This window comes from Toxotes jaculatrix, chromosome 18 (genome assembly GCF_017976425.1).
Source record: "Toxotes jaculatrix isolate fToxJac2 chromosome 18, fToxJac2.pri, whole genome shotgun sequence".
NCBI lineage: Eukaryota > Metazoa > Chordata > Actinopteri > Toxotidae > Toxotes > Toxotes jaculatrix.
Window position 1 is genome coordinate 1008260 of NC_054411.1, and position 18767 is coordinate 1027026.

Genomic DNA, 18767 nt, shown 5'->3' on the forward strand with positions numbered 1-18767 from the left:
TAACTTTTTATAAGTAATTTTAGTATTTTAATCAGTTACTGTAAACTACACCATGTAAAGGGCAGAAGGGCCACGACCAATGATTACTGTTGGTAGGTCCTATACACCTGAAGCTGTTTGGAAAATAACTTGTCCATTTACGCAGATCATTCAGTGTCTGCACTGATCCGGGATCAGATAACAGCAGCATGTTACACCTTCTGTGTGATCGTATTTGGTGAAATAGCAGCAGCTGTTTTTTCCTGTCACCTTAATGCGACAGGAGATACCAATGGCTTATTTTAGTGTGATCTGTCATCTGCAAAGCTTCTTCGTCACATTCACACGTGGCTGTTTTTTTGTTACTGGACAGCGTTTCCAATCACAAGACACAAAGAGTGGCTCAGTTTAACCACCTGCTAGTTACAAGAGTATATGAGGTTCTTATACAGCTCCAGAATCTCCAAACTGGACTGAGCTGCACCAGATTTTCATAAATCCATCACTGAGTCCATGTGTAGTCCTGAGCTTTCAGTAGCTACGAGCTCATTTCAAACTTGTGACTTAATAAATCAGGTTGCACCTGTGAAACTTAAGAAATGTCTCAGCCAGCAGATCCTCATTAACTGAAATGTTAGTGATTATTTTTTCATAATTTGAGGTATATTGTGCTATTTTTGTGAAATCTAATTTAAAATTAAAGACTTACAGCGTTATTAAACAGCATCAAGCGCTCAGGTCAGATATGTCACCTGTACACCGAATCACCGCTTCACTCCTCAGTGTAAACAGGGCAGACAAGTGAAAGGCCTGCACTGAAAATATCATCTAAATAAAATTATTAACAGTTAAATATACTCAAAGTATTAAAAGTAAAAGTACTCATTATGCACAACGACTCCTCTCATAGGGTTGAATTTGATATATTTTATGTTTTTAGGTTTAAAACGTATCAGTGTTTATTTTATAAAGCTGTCACAGGTTAAGACAGAGCTAATTTTAACTCCTTCATTTACAGACATTTTATCAAAACTGTCAAACAGTGGGTTTCTCCAGGGTGAGGACCAACTGTTTTTCTTTGATTTAATGTCACTAATCTCATAAATTCAAAGGGTGGTGGAGTTTTGTTCGGACAATGATTTAACTGATTAATTGATGATGAAAATATTCATCGGTTGCTGCCAAGTTCGTATTTTATAAGCTCACCATAGTTTTCCGTGGCAGAGTTAAAAGGCCAATATTTCCCTCTGAAATGTTGTGGAGTAGAAGCAGCATAAAATGAAACTACTCAAGTAAACTACCTCAAAACTGTACTCAGGTATGGTACTTTGCTGCTTTCCACCACTGCAGTTCAACTACAGCTAATCTCTACATAAGAACTAGTTTATGATGCGCAACCTGTTTTAATGTGTCTGAACAAACAGCTGCTGGTGTTTAAAACTCAGGACAGGTGGCACTGAAACAGCAAACATATGGAAATCAACATCGCATCTTTAGTGTTAGTATTATTATCATTATACATTCAACCACTTGTTGTGTTTAATGCTGATTTTAAATTTACATTTCACGTCCGTTTGGTGTTCTAGCTTTTTCAATCACACATGAATGTAATCATGTACTGATCTTAACACATCTACGTTATTTAGACTTTAATCTGCAGGTTTGTGCAGAAGCTTTAAGCCCGGATCATGTTTTTTTTTTTTTAATGGAGGTTGCTGTAACGTTGTCTCCGTCCCACTGAGAGTGAATTGTTTTGGGTCTACCTGCCACAGTAGAAATGTCTGTAGAGTATGTTTGGCCTCTGGCGAGCATGTGCCGTCTTGGCAGGACCACTGTGAGGTATTGGGACTGCTGGCTTCACAGGGCTCAAACTCTCACTACTGTTCACTTGCACATAGAAGAAAGAGCCTGCTGTGAGGCGTACCGGCAGAAACAAAGCTTATCAGACTAGAAAAATAAAAAGAAATGTACCGCTAAGTTAGTGTTGTAAAGCTGCTCTTGCCCGTCTCTCTGTCTGCTTAAGTCTTCTCTCTCTCGTATAGTGTTAGTACTTTTACACCTCCTCCTCCTCCGTCTCCTCCAACTTGCTAACAAAATAAAAATACTGGTTATGAATGGCTATGATGTACGCCGCCTCATCCAATCTCACTTTCACTCACACACACACACACACACACACACACACAGTCAGAAACACAAACATACATACACACTCCTCCCCCTCTTGGCCTTCCCTTCATCAGAAGAAGGAGTACTGGTTATCGATGGCTCGGGGCGCCCTCGCTCCATCCCTCTCTTCTCCCTCCACAGCTTCTAGTTGGCGGAGAGGAGTGTCCCTGTCCCTCTCCTCCCAGTCCTCCACTCCTCCTCCACTACCACCTCCGCTGCCTCCGCTTCCTCCTCCTCCTCCTCCTCCTGTTACTGCTATCGTCACCACAGTTGCTCCTCCTCCCCCTCCCAGCTCCGTCTCATTTCCTCTCTCCTGGGGTGGAGTCGGGGGCGGCGGCCGGCCCGGGGGCAGCGGAGGAGGCTGAGGAGGGCTACGGGGTCTGCTGGTCAAGTCTTCACAGAGAGGAAACAGATGAGAGACAGAGAAAAGAAAGAAAAGGGGAAAAATAAGAGAAAAGTGTAAATAAGGAAGCAGAAGGGAGAAGGAGGAGAAAATAAGGCCAAAAGTGTAAGAAGTGAAGTGACAGTGTAGTCGGAGTAAAGAAGGATGAGAGGTAGGAGAGAAAAAGAGAAAATGACAGTGAGTGGACGGTTAGGTGAAGGAGTCTGCAGTCATGGAGTCCATGGGAGTCATGAAGGCACACACACACACACACACACACACACACACACACACACACACATATATACAGAGAGCTCTGCTGACATTCAAATACAGCTCAGACTGTGTTGTGCTATTGTCTCTGACGTTCACAGGTAATCAGTGATCCAGGGTTTATCTAAGTGCATGTAAACATACTGAGTCTGGTTCCACTCACTGAGTGACAGTGATGGATTGTGCAGCTGATCTGTTTGAAGAACATAAACCCAGCGGGGCTGGTGGATCTGTAGGAAGCCTTTAGCTTCGATGCTGTGTTCTAATGCACGTCTCCGCTTCATGTAACACACTTTAAACTGCCTCTGTGTTTGGGAAGTGCTCCACAACTCGACTACAACTAAGAAATCTAAAACATGTTGGACAGAACATAACAGGTCATTACGCTGTTCATCGGTCACTCACTCTCACCCACACACTCCCTCTCTCTCAGACTTGCTCTCAGCCGGGTCCGGTCTCACTTACACACAGTCAGAGATGGGGGTTGATGGAGAGTCAGGATGGCGCGTGGTGATGACATCACAGACTGTGGGCCGGCTGCCTGCCCTGTCCCGGCCTGCAAGGGATGAGCCAACGGATACAACAAACAACAACAACAGAGAGGTCAGAACACCAACGGGTGCAGTAACACAGTGGGCAGATGGGAAAGGCTGCAGCAGCACATAATGTGGGGGAGTGGAGGTTGTCACCAAAACATCTGTGGTTAATTTCTCTTCTTCACAGTTATTTAAAATGAACAAGGTGAACGCTGATGGCCGTACTGCAGAGTCAGGGCTTTCCTTTCATCTGAAATGATTTTTTGGGGCATATTTATTTCGATGATGACAGTGAAGACAGGGAACGACACAGCAAATGGTCCGGTCCAACCGAGGACTCGCTGCTCAATTTGAGCAATGTCTAACGCTTCTTATAGAAACAAAAACTGCTGTTTATGATCCAGGATTACATTACAATCTGATTCCAGATCAGTGAAGAAGGGAGGAAAAGCAAAGGATGGCATGAAAGACGAAGTGTTAAGGGGACACAGTGGGAGAAGACTACGCTGATGTGGCTTTCAGCTTTCAGCAACTGTAGATATCACACAGTTTGTCCGTAAAAAGTTAACAACACACACCTTCATGGTGACCGTCCAACAGAAGATGGAACATCTGGCTGAGACGCTCAGACCAGATCTAACTAACCAGAGCTGAGGAAGAACAACAACCGACTGAACTGTGTTTACCATAAAGCTCCTTTCACGCATGGACTACGTAACAACGCAAACTGTTTTCGTGTTGTTTTCAGTTAAAGAGGTTTCCCTTTCTGATTCTGTCATATGCTGCACAGAGCTCCCTGAGGCAAATCTGTGAAATGAACTTGACTGAACTGTAAAGGCCTTTTAACATTCAGACAGTGTCTGTTACATCAGTGCTCCTTGCAACTTTTCACAAAATTTCAGGCGGACCTTATTCCATAAGGTGCTTCTGCTTTCTGTCCAACATATTCTACTAATCACTTAGACCTTTATTAATGTTACTAATAAAGAAAGAGCCACACTGCTGGGTGATATCTGCCATCTGGTCCACAAACAGAGCAGTGTCCCTGCCGGAGAGCAGCTGTGGGTTGGAGTGTTTTCTATTCTCTCACAGTCTGATTAATGATGACCTGACAAATAAACTCCACCAACAATTTCATCATCTATCAGAGAATTCTGCTGTTCCATGAAGTCCAACAGTGCACGGTTACAGAGGGAGGAAACGTTAGGACGAGCTGTTGTTTGTTTTGGTCACGTGAGGACATCTATGTTTTAAAAACAGGTCCGACCAGTAAGAGTGCCATGATGACTTTAATGTAAAAGTGACTCTGGAAATTATTCAGACATGTAACAAACATTTTAAACTGCCATGTCTGAAAGGAGAGTAATCGGTTTCCTTTATGCCCCCTGTTGCTGGTTCTGCTTCATGTGTCTTTTTATTCTTAAATGTGGAGCGTTGAGCTCTCATACCTGGCTGGCGAACAGCTGTGGCACCCACGAAGCTGATGAGCGTGACGTCCGAGGCGCCGCCAGACTCCAGGGGGATCGGGTGCACCCGGAAGTGCTCCAACATGTCGAAGATGGACTGGAACCACAGGTGCTGCACTCGACACTGACCGTCCTCGTTCAGGGACAAACGGAGGTGCTGACAGGAAAAGGAGAAAAAGTCAGGGAAGGACTCGCTGATCAAAAGTCAAACTTAACGTTCAACATTTCCCATTAAATGTAATGTGAAAACATTCTGCACCATTCAATATGAGGTCTAATTTTACATTTTGACTGAAGTCATGTGAGAAAAGATTGGAAGGATATGAAGGTAAAACAGCCTCCTGCCTCTTGCTCTGATTTACTTTTTTTTGACAGATGAAACAAAGCATCTACACTGAAATATAATACATTTCAGTTCTGACCCGTAATATTTCCAGAGCTCTAACAATTAGTCAATTAATGGATTCGTTTACCAGCTTTACAGGTTTTACATGCCTGTTCACTGGATGGTCGGTCAGACAGAACAAGACCAGTGAAGAGCTCGGGCTCCGGAAACTGTGACGGACACTTCACCCACCATTTTCTAGCCTTTTATGAATCAAATAATTTATTGATTTATCAAAAAGTAATCTGCTGATTGATCAATATTATAATTCTGTCTTTATCCAGACGTACTCCCAGACTCACCTTGGCCTTGCCCTGGAAGTTAAAGGTCAGGACGTACTCCCCACGCCGTGTCTCGCTCTGGCGAACTAGAAAGACGCCATGGCTCGCCGGGCCTCCAGCCAACACCAGCTGAGCAGCTTTGAGGCGGGACAGCGTGCCGTGAAACCACTGACATTCGCTGAGAGGATGCTCCACCACCTCAGCAGACGTCACCTCAGAGAACAGGAAGGACCCTGGATGGGTGAAGGTACGTATAATAATAAATACTAATGTTTTACAGAGTTTGAAAGGTGGTAAATATTTCATTTTTACATCAAATTCTAAAGATTAAAACTGAATTACAGCTACAATGCTATGAAATAAGGTGCAGCTGGTTCAACTAACTGCACACCCGTCTACATGGCAATCCCTTAAAAACAAAAAAGACCATAACTTTGGTCCTGTAGTTAAATTTATTATGGATGGTATTCACCTGTGGCATCAGGTGTCTCGGCGAAAGGTGTGCCCAGACTGGCCCCGCCTCCCCCAAGAATACGGCCGTCTGGTTCGTCGAGAGGGGCTCGAGGTGGCAGCTCCGGTGGGAGAGGATCCATCAGAGGTGAGGAGCCTCCTATACCTCCATAACACACTGACACAACAAACAGGAGCAGAGACATTAGACAGCAGAAAATCCCAGGCCCAAATGCTGACTGACTGTTATCTATATTTATAGATCAATTTATTATAATAATATAATGATAACAATAAACATGCTGGGAACTGGTTCGAAGTTCTGACAACCTGACAAACTGGCCAGTTCACTGTGAAATCTGCAGGGGATAAGAACATGATTCCTAATTATTTTGGTGACCCCCTGACCTTTCTTCAACACCATCAGGTCACCTGGTCTGGGCAGATGGTTAGGAAGTTTACTGAGCAACATGATTCATTTGGAGCGTCGTTTGTGTCCACCTGATGAATGCAGGTCCAGTGTTGACCCTCTGAGGGGAAATATCTGGGTCTTTAAATATGACAAACTCCACTGCGTTCACGTGATGACTTTTAAACATCAGCACTTTTAAATTAACAGAAGAGCCACATCCACAGTTAGAGACCAGATACATTACCACAGTTACATCAGACCAGCATGAGAGCAGCCACTGAATTACACACATACCTTGTGAAAGACGATCGACGATTTCAGGAGTTCCACTGATGTCTAATGGCCCCCCACACACACCTTCAGCATCTTCCTGTTCACTGTGGGGGAAAGGAGGCAGTTATAACACAGACACACACCTGTTGGGAGAACCCATTAGGCAAAATGCAAAGTAACTCCATCCTGGTTCGTTACCTGAGACAGATGCCGTTCCTGATGTCATTCAGCCAGGCTCTCATCTGGACAGCATCTCGTGTCTCAATCACATACTGCGCTGACCCTTCCAGCTGAGAGGGAATCAAAGCACAAGAAAAACATATAAACAGGAATAAAAGAAGAGAAGAAAGAAATGTGAGGGTTTCTATAATGACAAGTCTCTCAGGGTCTGTGTGGATTATTATATTTGGAAAAAAATGGAAGCGCCTGGTAGCTGAATGGTCACAGGACATGCCACGTAAGTGCAGTGTTATTACCTGCAGCAGAAAGGTGTTCTCCTTGTCAGGGACCTCCAGCGCTGTGGTGCTCCTCACATCAACAATTGAACAGCAAGGGACTGTCAGCCGCGGCTTTGACGACTGAGGAGGCGAACCAAGCAAAATGAATAACTACAATCTCCTACGATAAATAAACAGAGCTACCAACTGTAACAACTGTCAACATGCTTTGGTGGAAGGAGGGAATCACTTACTTTGGGTGGAATGAAGAATTCCAGGTAGTACTCCTCTCCCCGCTCACCACCCTCTCTGTCCCTTTCTCTGAGGACCAGACGACATTTATGCCAGCGTCCTCCTCTCCAGGGCACGTTCCCTCCACTGGCTAGAGGCTGCACCTGGCCTGTCTGAGCTGCTGCAGATGAAGCTGAGGCAGCGTTGTTGTTGTCCGTACCGTGATGCAGAAGACCGAACGAGAAGCCAGAAAAGCCGTGGCTCCCACTTAACTCATCACTGGATGAGCTAACGCTCACTCCTCCCTCTCTCACCAGCCGGCCTACCTTTCGTGGAGGTCCCATGGCGGCGGCGGCAGCACTACTCGGAGGCAGTGTGGAGGAGGTGGAGTGAGAGCCGGCGGCGGTGGGGGTGAGGACAGGAGGAGGGGATCGTGACAGTCTGAGCTTCTCCAGACGATGGCTCCACTTCTCCTTCTCACCTCCTTCACCGTTGCTCCGCCGCCGATCCCGAGCGGCCTCCGACAGAGACAGAGAGGTGGCGCTGCTTGAAGATGAGGGAGGCAGAGAGGAGGAGGAGGAGTGGGGGAGGGAGAGGGGCATGGACAGAGAGACAGGCATGGAGGAGGTGGGTGTGGGAGGCTGCGTACCAGAGTTCCTCTTAGAGGCTGAAACCAAGCTAGCGTCCTGCACACCCATAGTGTAGCTGTAGCTGGAGGGCAGCTGGCTCTGGGCCGAGTCACTGGAGGAGCTTCGCCAGTGAAGGATGCCCCGGACACTCCCCCGAACACTACGACCCACACTCCGCAGTGAAAAGCGCTTCTTCAGTTTGTTTTTGGAGGAGTTGGGCGTGCTGTTACCTTTGGAGTCGGGTGGAGGACTGGCGGAGGATGAGGAAGGTGGAATCTGAGGAGTGTGGGAGGGGTCAGCACTGTCCACCTCTGTGGACTCTGCTTCCCGTTCTTCTGGCTCAACATCCTCCCCGACAGAAGACACCCCGAGCCAGCTGTCCTCCTCTTCCTCAACTGGTGCCTCCCCATTCCCAGGGGCAATCATGGCCCCTCTCTCTTCACGCCTCCCGTTGTTCCCTCCCACTGAGGAGCAACATGACGATGAGGACGATGGTGGCAGGACTTGGCCGTGAGCATAAGAATCTTGAAACCTGTCCCCGCTGCGGTTCTCCAACACCAGCCGTGTCGGTGCAGGCTTGGATGAAGCCCGTGTTGTGTTAGTTTGGGGACATGGGAGGACTGCTCCCCCGGTTGCTGACAAAGGGGAGACTGCTTCCTCTTCCAGGGAAGTAGCATCTGACTGGGGAGCCCAGCTCACCATTTCGTCCCTACCAGAAGCACAGCTTGGCGGGAGCGCCCCCTCCAGCTCACTCTGGAAGTGACGAACAAAGCGGTCAGTGAAGCGCCGGCAGAAGGCGGCTGCTGAATCAGGGGAGTAGTGAGGATTTTCCAGGAGAAAAGCCCGGAAGTGGCGTGCAAAGTCACCGGCTGCAACGCGGGCATGAAGCTCACAGAATTCGGTCCAGCTCAGGCAAGGCGAGGGGGAGGGTGTGGGGGTGTCTGAGAGGGAGGATGGGTGGGCCTGGGGTGGAGGGCTCACCAGAGGTGGGAGAGGGGGTGGCCGAGGGGACAGGGGCAGCAAAGAGGGAGATGGTGGGGATGGAGATGGGGAAGGTGAGGGAGGTAATGGAGAGGAGTTTGTCGCCCGTGGACTGGGCGGAGTTAAAAGAGAGCCGTTCATCCTCCTGAAAGGCCAGGGGCGCTGACTGACCCGTTGGTCTATCAAATCACTTCAAACATGCAACAGAAACCTGAAGTGATTGCACAGCTGGGGTAACTGACGGGAGGCAAACACGGCACATTGGTCTAATAATTTACAAATGAGTGTGAACTGAGGTGTTGTGCTCAACCCCATCTAAAATGAAAAGTTAAACAGACAATGCACCAGACCCCTGAAAGATGGGGTTTCAAAGAGGTCAAATATCTCCAAGGCTAAGCTGTCTGCTACATTATTTTGTGCAATTAAATACTTTAGCGTTTCAACAAGAAAATACAGTATGTGTTTCAGCCAGTAAATGGAAGGGTAGAGGAGGTAAGAGGAGTTGGATTCACACGGTCGGCCCCTTCTTCATCATCTGTCATAGATCCAGAGAAGCGAGGCCACATCCTGTAAAGAACACAGACACAAACTTTAACTTCAACTTCAGTTTGGTTATACATCACCAAAACAGTCTCTGCACAATATACAGGTTAAGACATAGTGAGATCTGATCAGACACACAATACTGACAGCTTAGGAGCATGCATTCATACACACCGGCAGAACCCCAACACACAGGTAAGGACACTGAAACAACGACAGAACTGTAGTAGAGATTTGCAGCCTGGCTACAAAAATATTTTATCCTATTACTGCCTACAGCAGGTAAGAAAGATTAAGACTTTTCAAATTACATTAAGACCCTTTGGCTTTTTTGGAAGTTGAACTGGTTTTTAGGACTTTTCAAAACCACAAACACTTTGATTTTTACATTTTTTATATTACTGCTTTTACTTTTTAAGTAAAGGATATGAATGTATCTTTCACCACTGCATACTGCACACGAAATCATTCAGAGAGCAAACCAGCATTATCACGCTCTACTGTCTGTGGCAAACTGGCCTTATGTACCAGTATTGCCTGGCAGCCTGATTTTATTTCTTACTATAAAACATTCTATCTGTCAGTTTCTAGTGATCAAATTATCCACGTGAGAAACTAAACACTCTGTTGTTACATGTCATACTCATAAACTAACAAGTGGTCACACAGACAGTCCAGGAGCAGTGGTGTAATGTAATTAAGTACATTTACTCAAGTACGGTACTTGAGTACAAATTTAGAGGTACTTGTTAAGTTACTTTACTTAACAAAACACAAAACATATGAACAGCTTACGCAATATGATGCTTCATTTTCAATTACACTACCAAGTATTAAAACAAAATTTTATCTCCTCCTGTACCAGTATTTCTATGATGTAGTATTACATACTTACATACACACTTTGACTAAAATAGCACTGTCACTGCTGGACTTTTACTTGAAATGCAGTACTTTTGCTTGTTCATATAATGTGGATACTTCCACCACCACTTCCCAGGAGATTAATGGTTTCTAACTACAGATAATGCCTCTTTAATCACAGGTTAAGTCAGACACAAATTAGATAAACTGGCCTCACTCGTTAGCTTGCTACCATGAACTAGCAATGTGAGTCTTGCTCATTCAGCTTTCTTTAAAGACGTGTAACGTTAGCGAGCTAACAATAGCTACCTGGCGTTCACTTGCTTACGGACCTGCCATTCATTATCATCTTTATTTAGCAGTGTTGGTCAGATATATCTTATTATGTGGTGTCTCCTGTAACCTGTGGCTCAGATGACCACATATTGAATCATCCGACAGCAGCTAACGCCAAAGATTCTTAGCGAGCTAGGCTAACCGTTAGCCACTTAGCTCGCTATTAATAACCAGCTAGCTAGCTATCAATATTGGCTCAGCACCATGTACTGTGTTTTCTGTACCTGTATATCACAGTCCAGTGCTTTCATCCGTGTCTTTGGGTGAAACTGGCTCACATTTCACCATTCTTTCATCACGGAACAATCATTTTCGTAAAGGTTGTTGTTGTCGCTAAATATGAATATTGCTATGCCTTGCCTGGACCCCCTTCTTCTCGCGCTGCCCCGTTTCTCGCGATAGCTGGGAGGTCGGTTTTCATATGCAGTCAACGGTCGGTCTCCGCAGCTGCCGTTAAAACCCGCCGGGTTTCAGCGAGTGAGTTGGGACAATCAGCACGAAGAGAGGAGCCGTACTTCCACCCCACCCCTTCTCACAAACAAACTAAACCAGAGCTCGACCGTCACTAAGACCTGACACCCCTCCATCCTGAGGGGGGTCTCAGCTCAGTCGGCCTGTCCACATGTAAGACCGTCCCTCTGGTGCTGCAGTCTGTTCTGCTCTCAGTGGAAGTCAAAGTAGCTGGTTTCACAGAGGAGTGTGTACCGGGGCAGCATTACAACACACATGCACGGACACAGCCCTTCTTAACACATTCATGGAAAGTGTTTAAGAGAATTGATTGTTGTTTTAAAGCTACAGTCTCTCAAACCCACCAAGACCCCCTGTTTTCTTTATTCAGGGTTGTCAGCGGGTCTACTATATATTTAAAGTTGCCCTTAATGTTACATGTAAACCGGTCAGTAAGATGGATGGAGCTTAGAAGATATGAGCTCTACTGTATAATATGTAGATAGTGTCATAATACAGACACTGATTTTGAAAGTTAGATTTAAAATGTCGTCCTTGATCAGAACAACCAACATTACATTACAGCACGACAGCTTTAATGTGCTGAGTCATTTCATCAAGCTTATACATTATAGAATTTTAGAAATAAGTTTCCTTCTGGATCTCTCTGGGATTCGCTCCACTTCTCCAGGTTGATTCTAGAGAGTTCCTATGAAGTTGCATCAAGTGACCAGTGACAATGTAGAATTTGCTTTCACAATAAAATAAGTGCGAGGTCATTTCATTTGATGAGCAGTCGTGTTCGTTCGGATATATTTTATTTTGAAATAACAAACAGGAAGCTGCACCTGCCTTGGACGCTGACTTGACGGTGTTGTGTGTGAAACGTCTAGAAGCAGCCAGACGCTGAGCTCCACAGATATAAAGCGGCAGGTCGGAGAGCAGAGACAGCAACAGAAACTGATCAGAGCGCAGCAGAAGATCCAGAGAGGAAGGAGAAGATCAGACCTCTTCACCGCACAGACCAACAAGAAAACACAAAACTGTGAGTACACACTTCAGTAATGAGAGGAAAGTAGTTTACATTGACACAACAATATTTAAGTAGAGCAGTAATGATGAATGTAACTGCAGCCTGTGCAGTGTGAGCTGAGAGACAGTGCACATGTAGAAACGTGCTGATGTTTAGTTTCTAAAAGGTTGTGTAACTGTTTGACAGGCCAGGATCTCCAGTGAAAATGTCTGCAGCTAAAGGTGTAGCGATCGGCATCGACCTGGGCACCACCTACTCCTGCGTGGGGGTTTTCCAGCACGGAAAAGTAGAAATCATCGCCAACGACCAGGGCAACAGGACCACCCCCAGCTACGTGGCGTTCACTGACACGGAGAGGCTCATTGGGGACGCAGCCAAGAACCAGGTGGCTTTGAACCCCAGCAACACTGTGTTTGATGCCAAGAGACTGATTGGAAGAAAGTTTGATGATCCAGTGGTGCAGGCTGACATGAAGCACTGGCCCTTCAAGGTGGTTTCAGATGGAGGGAAGCCCAAAATTCAGGTGGAGTACAAAGGGGAGAACAAAGCCTTCTATCCTGAGGAAATTTCCTCCATGGTCCTGGTGAAGATGAAGGAGATCGCAGAGGCCTACCTCGGCCACAAGGTGTCCAATGCTGTCATCACAGTCCCGGCGTACTTCAATGACTCCCAGCGACAGGCGACTAAAGACGCGGGCGTCATCGCAGGACTGAATGTCCTGAGGATCATCAATGAGCCCACGGCAGCTGCCATCGCGTACGGGCTGGACAGAGGCAAGTCAGGAGAACGTAACGTCCTGATCTTTGACCTGGGCGGAGGCACCTTCGACGTGTCCATCCTGACTATCGAAGACGGCATCTTTGAAGTCAAATCCACGGCCGGAGACACTCACCTGGGCGGAGAAGACTTTGACAACCGCATGGTCAACCACTTTGTGGAGGAGTTCAAGAGGAAACACAAGAAGGACATCAGCCAGAACAAGAGAGCCCTGAGGAGGCTGCGCACAGCTTGTGAGAGGGCCAAGAGGACCCTGTCCTCCAGCTCCCAGGCCAGCATTGAGATCGATTCTCTGTTTGAGGGCATTGACTTCTACACCTCCATCACCAGGGCTCGCTTTGAGGAGCTGTGCTCCGACCTGTTCAGGGGAACATTAGAGCCGGTGGAAAAGGCCCTGAGGGACGCCAAAATGGACAAGGCGCAGATCCATGACATCGTCCTGGTGGGGGGCTCCACCCGAATCCCCAAAATCCAGAAACTCCTGCAGGATTTCTTCAACGGCAGGGAGCTGAACAAGAGCATCAACCCAGATGAGGCGGTGGCTTACGGTGCTGCCGTCCAGGCCGCCATTCTCACAGGCGATACCTCAGGCAACGTTCAGGACCTGCTGCTGCTGGACGTGGCGCCTCTGTCCCTGGGCATCGAGACAGCGGGAGGAGTCATGACGTCCCTGATTAAGCGCAACACCACCATCCCCACTAAACAAACCCAGGTCTTCAGCACCTACTCAGACAACCAGCCCGGGGTCCTCATCCAGGTGTACGAAGGGGAAAGAGCCATGACCAAGGACAACAACCTGCTGGGCAAGTTTGAGCTGACAGGAATCCCACCTGCTCCGCGAGGGGTCCCACAGATCGAGGTCACGTTCGACATCGACGCCAACGGCATTTTGAACGTGTCAGCGGTGGACAAAAGCACCGGCAAAGAGAACAAGATCACCATCACCAACGACAAGGGCCGACTGAGCAAAGAAGAGATCGAGAGGATGGTGCAGGACGCTGAAAAATACAAAGCTGAGGACGACCTTCAGAGGGACAAAATCGCTGCCAAGAACTCCCTGGAGTCCTACGCCTTCAACATGAAGAGCAGTGTGCAGGATGAGAACTTGAAGGGCAAAATTAGTGAGGAGGACCAGAAGAAGGTGATTGACAAGTGTGATGAGACCATCACCTGGCTGGAGAACAACCAGCTGGCTGATGAAGAGGAGTACCAACACAAGCACAGAGAGCTGGAGAACGTGTGTAACCCCATCATCAGCAAGTTGTATCAGGGAGGGATGCCTGCAAGCAGCTGCAGAGAGCAGGCACGTGCCGGCTCTCAGGGGCCCACTATTGAGGAGGTGGACTAAAGTGGCCCTTAATATGGACTCTGTGATTAATGGGACTGTTTGAAATACAACTGTTATTATCTACCTTTGTACATTAGTTTGATTCTTATTTCATGTGATATATAATTTATAAAAATCCTAAAAATGTAGATGTATTTTTCATCTCTGCTTTGCTGTAAATCGCAATAAAGATGAAAATCAAATCAAATTTTTATGGCTGTTTTGTTTCATCCTTCTGGTTTTCATGTTTAAAGGTTGAGTTATTCTTTAAGACTGAAAAATGAATTCAACCAGTTTCCCACCAAAATACACTTACATGTTTTTCATATTAAAAATGTCTAACGCAGAAAAAAACATGAATATTACAAATCCTGACATTTATCTCTGTCCTAATTTCTCAGCTGTGTGTGGGACATGTCAGTAAATGGGGACATATAAAGCACATGCTGAATAAAACGTTGATATTTTGACAGAAAAAAATACAAATAAGTAAACAGGTCCAGTTAAATATAAATAAATAGGTTTTTATGTATATTCTTAAACTTCCTTGTCAACATAAGTTCCAGTGAAGTATGTGGAGTTGGACAACAATGACGTGACTGTACGTATTATAACACGTATTATAACACATATTATAACACGTGTTATAATACGAATGAAACTGTTGTTATCAGAGAAAATCACATTAAAGAGTTGTACACATTGATACACATTATAAACTCTGTTTACCACTGATTTACCTGTTGGGTTGCAGTTCCTCAATGTGGCCACAGGGGGGCGATGAGAAGCCTAAACACAGTCAGCTCCATCAGATTCAACACAGTTTCAAAATAAACCCACGTCAAGGCAGACGTACCTCCACACTCAGCACTTTAATGAATGCAGCAGAGTCACGCTCAGTATTTCTGCAGCAGAAGAATAAAGTTGCATAAAATGGAAATATTCAAGTAAAGTTCCATTAAAATGTATTTTACTTCAATGCTATTTGTTAAATTTGTTTCTGTAAATAAAGTGTTCAGTGTTCTTATTAAACTGGTCTTCAGCTGTGGGTCACTGGGTTTAATCTGCTTTATCGTGTATATCTGAGGACTCAAACGTTCTCATCATGTCTGGATGCTTCGCTGAGACTTTTTCTTTGTAATCACTCTGTCAGAATAAAAGCTCTCTCTCTCTCTCTCTCTCTCTCGTCATGTTCTCCACCTCAGAGACTCGTCTCTGAATTGTTTCCCGTCTCCATTTGGAAGCTGATCAGGGCTGATGAGGCCTTCACCTCACTGTTCTCCCTCTTCACTCGTTGTAGATTTAAAACTCATCAAAGCTGATTCTGTTTTTTCAGCACGAGAGGAAACTCTCACCTTTTCTCTGGCTCCTTCTCAGTCGCCTGTTTGTCCCTTTTGTTTTGGTTCATGTTGACGTCAGACATTTTGTTTGTCTGTCTGTCTTTAAATTCATCTCCAGAGTCAGTGTCCGTCCTTGTGGAGAGTGCAGCCGTTGCTCGGGGTCAGACAGCCGCCATGCTCGGGTTTAAAGGTCTCCAGCTGTGACTTTGAGCGTCCCCTCATGAACAGGCGGAGGGCCCCTCTGCAGATCAGTGAAAACCAGTAGAGCTGCAGGGGCCAGAGCAGAGCGGCCCCCAGGTTACACTGCCACGGGGCCACAAGAGGCACCGAGTAAACTGGTATGGAAGCGTACCTGAAACACAAAGAAAGCAGCAACTCAGAACACATCGCCTCAGATTTCACATATTTAGTTTTACTGACAACAGCTTGTTCAACTCTATTCAACAGATGAAGGTAAACTTTTGTGGACACGGATCCAGGACACCCGGACCTGAACAGAACCAGCTCAGTCAACAGGACAAAACACAGATTCAATAGATGCTTCGATTCTTATCTTTATCTCATGTTTATTCTGTATTCAGCCTGAATCTTGTTTTATCTTATTCTTAATTCAATTACTTCATTCAAAAGTTGAGAATAATTCTGTTTCTCTTTGATGGAAAGAAACAAAAAACCTTTAAATCCTTTAGTTTCTGGTCAGCTTCTTATTTCCACCTGCTACAGGAGACGAGCGCTTCGTTCTGAGCTGTTTCTTTCTAAAACCAGGGCAGAGACTCAGGTACCTGCTGTAGGCGTAGTACAGGTAAGGGAAGAGTAGAACCCGACAGCCGAAGAAGGTGAGCAGCATGAGGACTCCGTTGACTTTGTGCAGCAGAGTGTGCTGCTGCTGATACTGAGGACGTGAAGGAGACAAACACAAACACACATAAAACACTGAACATATCACACACATCGTGTGTGTTAGGGGGCTGGATTACCTGGATCAGGACTTTCCCCAGACAGACGGACGGTGTGCTGAGCTCAGCCAGAAACAAAACGCCCTGGAAGTAATCACCTTTGCCCTGCCTCCACAGCTGACACACACACACACACACACACACACACACACACACAAAGAAAAAACTGATAATTTGTTGACACAAGGTAAAATGTGAGTGTTCACCTGTGACAAACCGAGCCTGTGGGTGCAGGTGTTTCCCGGGCACAGAGGCTCTGATGGTTCAGGCTCTGGTTGTGTTGAGCAGCCATGTTGAATTCCTATCCAACCAAAGTGACTGGACCACGATGACCCCTGACCTTTGTCAGGGGTCATCGCGGTCATGTCATTGTTGCCATAGTTACCAGCGAGGCGGGGAAGCAGAAGGCCACCATGAAGACGTGATGCAGCACCATGAGGAAATCTCTGCGCAGGTAACCCGCCACAGCTGCCCCCACCGACATGGCACCCCTCAGCCCCCCCTCCTCCTCATGACCTTTGACCTGCAGCTTGTGGCAGTGACACAGGAACATGGCGTAGATGTCATAGGCAAAGTAAGGCGTGGCAAACAGGATGTAGGAGTCGGTCAGCCAGTGTCTGAGGGTGAGGACAAAATGAATACACTTCAGGAAACAGACAAGAGACAAGGAGGCTGATGAGGACGAGTGATGGAGACACAGCGTCGACAAACAGCATCATTTAAAACACTGAAATGCTCAAACAGAATAAGACAAGACAGGACAGATGTGTCCACAGGTGTATCCACAGAAAGACATGCATCAGGATCCTGACTGGTTCCGTGCAGCAGAAAAAGCTGCTGATGTGATGTGACTGTAGTCACAGCTGCAAAGCGCCTGAATCTACCGGCCTCTGTATTAAATGTGAACGTGACTGACTCTGAACGTTTTCTCTTCTTGAGCTAACAAACTCAGTGGAGGTGAGTTTTCATGCAGCAGCTTCACAGACGTCGCTGCGTCTGTGATTTGATAAACAAATGTTGCTCAGACACAAACTCCCTGCTTTGACTGGGAAATGAAGGAGCTGAGTGAGGACCCCCCCCCCCCCCCCCCCCCTTCCACCCCCACCCTTCTGTCGCCTGTCTCACACTCCATCTTCATCATTTCATTTCCCATCATGCTCAGCGTGGAGGATTAGTGATCTCTGCGACCGTCTTAGAGACTGAAATAGCTCTGTTGCTGCTGCACAGCTCAGGAGGAGAGTTAGTCTCAGGTTCTTAATTAGATTACAGAGCAACACTGAACCTTTCACAGCCTCCTGTCCACTGTCCACTGCCCTCTGTCCTCTGTCTCTGCAGACCTGCTGGTTTGGATTTTTCTGGTAAACTGATTTTGAAATGACTGCAGCAGAAAAATGCCACACACACGAAAGCAGCAGTGAAACAGAGAATATGATGAACAGATAATATTCAGGCTCTGACAGGGAGCATCTGTCTGAACATAAAAATCTAAAAGGTGAAAGAAAAGGGAGGATGAAAGGGGGACAGCGTCTCACCTGTCCTCCATGACGTCCCTGCAGGATGAGACGATGATCCATCCGGCTGACGAGGCCATGACGGCCTGGATGGACGACACCAGGCTGAGAGCAGAGGAATCAACAGACAGAGAAATCAGAAAAAGATTCCTGATCTGGATTCTTCATGAGCTGCTGCACATCATAGACCTGCCTGATAATCAGGACATACTCATCTAACTGTTCCTGCCTCATGTTGAGCAAAGTCTTTAGTTTTGTTTCAAACTGATGATGAACAACAAATGGTGAATAAATCAAACGCACTCAGCAGTGAGACGTAAAAACACAGTTCTGCCTCATTTCCACAGGAAACTGACGGATACTGTTTGTGTTGGTGATAAACTATTTTTCACTGACTGTGAAATCATTTCCAAAATATGGAGGCTCAGACACCAGGCTGGGTTTGCAGTGTGTGTGTGTTTTCTTACCGTGTAGATATGACAGCAGCGTCCCCGTCTCTCCATCCCATCATATGTCTCAGAGTCAGTTTGGACAGAAGGAAGAGTCCGGGAAAGAAGACGGAGCCGGCAGTGATGAGGCCGAGGGCCCACATGGCTCCTGGGTTTACCTGTGTGTGTGTGTGTGTGTGTGTGTGTGTGTGTGTGGATTTACTCTCACACACTCTCTGGAGGAGCTGCAGACTTAAATGAGGACAGGTTTGCAGAAGCTAAGAGAGGAGGATGAGGAGGGCGGAGCCTCCTGCTGCC

At 46.4% G+C, this 18767-nt stretch overlaps 3 protein-coding genes across 5 annotated transcripts; 1 reads left to right on the forward strand and 2 right to left on the reverse strand.

The window, feature by feature from the left end:
- Positions 1-1638: 1638 nt before the first annotated feature.
- sh2b1 (SH2B adaptor protein 1) lies at positions 1639-11015 on the reverse strand. Of its 2 annotated transcripts, XM_041062600.1 has the most exons (10): positions 10852-11015; positions 7298-9451; positions 7083-7184; positions 6805-6896; positions 6628-6710; positions 5944-6099; positions 5493-5704; positions 4788-4962; positions 3269-3359; positions 2384-2541 (listed from the first exon to the last, which is right to left on the reverse strand). In XM_041062600.1, exons 2-10 carry the CDS (start codon positions 9023-9025, stop codon positions 2520-2522), a joined length of 2661 nt encoding a protein of 886 aa, XP_040918534.1. In that variant the 5' UTR covers positions 9026-9451; positions 10852-11015; the 3' UTR covers positions 2384-2519. The 2 variants fall into 2 exon arrangements, with proteins under 2 accessions (XP_040918535.1, XP_040918534.1); XM_041062601.1 differs by lacking the exon at positions 3269-3359 and having other exon boundaries at positions 1639-2541.
- An 879-nt stretch (positions 11016-11894) lies between these two features.
- Positions 11895-14413, forward strand: LOC121198339 (heat shock 70 kDa protein 1). The gene is made up of 2 exons (XM_041062385.1): positions 11895-12122; positions 12297-14413. Exon 2 carries the CDS (start codon positions 12316-12318, stop codon positions 14233-14235), a length of 1920 nt encoding a protein of 639 aa, XP_040918319.1. The 5' UTR covers positions 11895-12122; positions 12297-12315; the 3' UTR covers positions 14236-14413.
- A 489-nt stretch (positions 14414-14902) lies between these two features.
- Positions 14903-18625, reverse strand: LOC121198341 (ceramide synthase-like). 2 transcript variants are annotated; one of them, XM_041062388.1, is made up of 6 exons: positions 18489-18625; positions 18043-18126; positions 16896-17127; positions 16532-16627; positions 16337-16446; positions 14903-15906 (listed from the first exon to the last, which is right to left on the reverse strand). In XM_041062388.1, the coding sequence occupies exons 1-6, from the start codon at positions 18611-18613 to the stop codon at positions 15675-15677; spliced, it is 879 nt and encodes a 292-aa protein (XP_040918322.1). In that variant the 5' UTR covers positions 18614-18625; the 3' UTR covers positions 14903-15674. The 2 variants fall into 2 exon arrangements, with proteins under 2 accessions (XP_040918322.1, XP_040918323.1); XM_041062389.1 differs by having other exon boundaries at positions 15765-15906; positions 16229-16446.
- Positions 18626-18767: the final 142 nt, after the last annotated feature.